This window comes from Fundulus heteroclitus, chromosome 24 (genome assembly GCF_011125445.2).
Source record: "Fundulus heteroclitus isolate FHET01 chromosome 24, MU-UCD_Fhet_4.1, whole genome shotgun sequence".
In the NCBI taxonomy this organism is placed as follows: Eukaryota; Metazoa; Chordata; class Actinopteri; order Cyprinodontiformes; family Fundulidae; genus Fundulus; species Fundulus heteroclitus.
This window is the reverse complement of record NC_046384.1, coordinates 11,550,773-11,552,029: the sequence shown is the minus strand read 5'-3', so window position 1 is coordinate 11,552,029 and position 1,257 is coordinate 11,550,773. Positions and strand designations below refer to the sequence as shown.

General features: G+C 38.6%; 1 protein-coding gene across 1 annotated transcript; it reads right to left on the bottom strand.

The window, feature by feature from the left end:
* Positions 1 to 324: 324 nt before the first annotated feature.
* LOC118557980 (ribonuclease-like 3) lies at positions 325 to 789 on the bottom strand. Its single transcript, XM_036128525.1, has one exon. It carries the CDS (start codon positions 787 to 789, stop codon positions 325 to 327), a length of 465 nt encoding a protein of 154 aa, XP_035984418.1.
* Between the last annotated feature and the right edge of the window lie 468 nt (positions 790 to 1,257).

Sequence of the window (1,257 nt, the reverse complement as noted above, 5' to 3'; positions counted from 1 at the left end):
GTCTATATATGGTACATCCTAGTATGAATCATACTACTGGAGTATTTTTTCATATTTTTATTATATGTTTTGTGAAATTATTCCACTTTTTATGGTTATTTCACTCATAATATTGTAAAGTACAACATAGTTCTTCATAAAGCAATGGATTCATAATAGCAGGTTTATTCTATTTTTTACAGCCAGAAAGACAAAAACTGGTTCATGCGAGTCTGTTTTTTAGGCTGTAAGCAGATCAAAAGGAGGAAGATGAGGTGGTTTCTTAAAAATGTTGGAGAAAAGAAGAGACAGTTGTTCAGCAGAGAAGAAGTACGTTGATCAGGTTTAAGCGTGATCTTTTTCATAGTGCACAGGTAAACCTTCTTGGCAAGTCACAACAATGGTCCTGTTACTGAAAAGTTTCCCCCCGTATTCACATTTTGGTTTCTTGCCCTGTTTCTTGAGTTTACAAACGACAACGCTGAACTTTTTTTTGCTCTCTGTGAAATGAGTTTGGTCATTATAAACGCCTTGACCCTTACAGACGGATTTAACCTCCTTCTCAGCAGCCTGAATAAACGTGTTTTTCTTCTTACAGCTGTTGTCGTTGTTGTAGATGACCTTCTGTTTCATCACCGGCGTGCATTTCTGTGCCGTCACTTTTTTATCTATGTGCTGTCTTTTAAACTTCTCATAACCATCTTTTGCGTCTTCTACGGGTTCAGGCGTGCCGGATTGATTGATGGACTCGGTGGCGACGGCCTGCAGAGCCAGAAAACTGACAAGCAGGGAAAGCGGCAGGATCTGCATGATTCTCTGCTGAAAGACAAAAGGAGAAGCATTTGTCAGTTTATGAATTTACTTAGAAAAAGGAGGATTTGGGAGAAGGTTCCCTGGTCAGAGTGTCCCAACTCTGAAACATGGTGGTGACATGGGAAGATGGATGGAGCTACGATCAAAGCAGTCCTGGAGGAAAAGCTGTTAGAGGCGGCAGAATACTCTAGAGCAGGGGTGTCAAACTCATTTTGGTTTATGGGGCCGCAAACAGCTTAATCTGATCTCAAGAGGGCCACACGAGTAAACTCATTGCAAGATTAAATAGAACTAATAAAAGTGGACTTGTTGTTGATTTTTATATTAAATGAATTTCACTTTTACACAATATATTATGAATAACCTCAGCGTTTTTAAGAAAAGTATGTGCAATTTCAACAATACTTTTACTCAGTTAAACATTTACTTGTGCATAATGCATAAGAACTGATCACAGTGATTGTA

Bases quoted from the DNA above. Each gene is read 5' to 3' on its own strand.
- LOC118557980 (XM_036128525.1), bottom strand. From the start codon at position 789: ATGCAGATCCTGCCGCTTTCCCTGCTTGTCAGTTTTCTGGCTCTGCAG.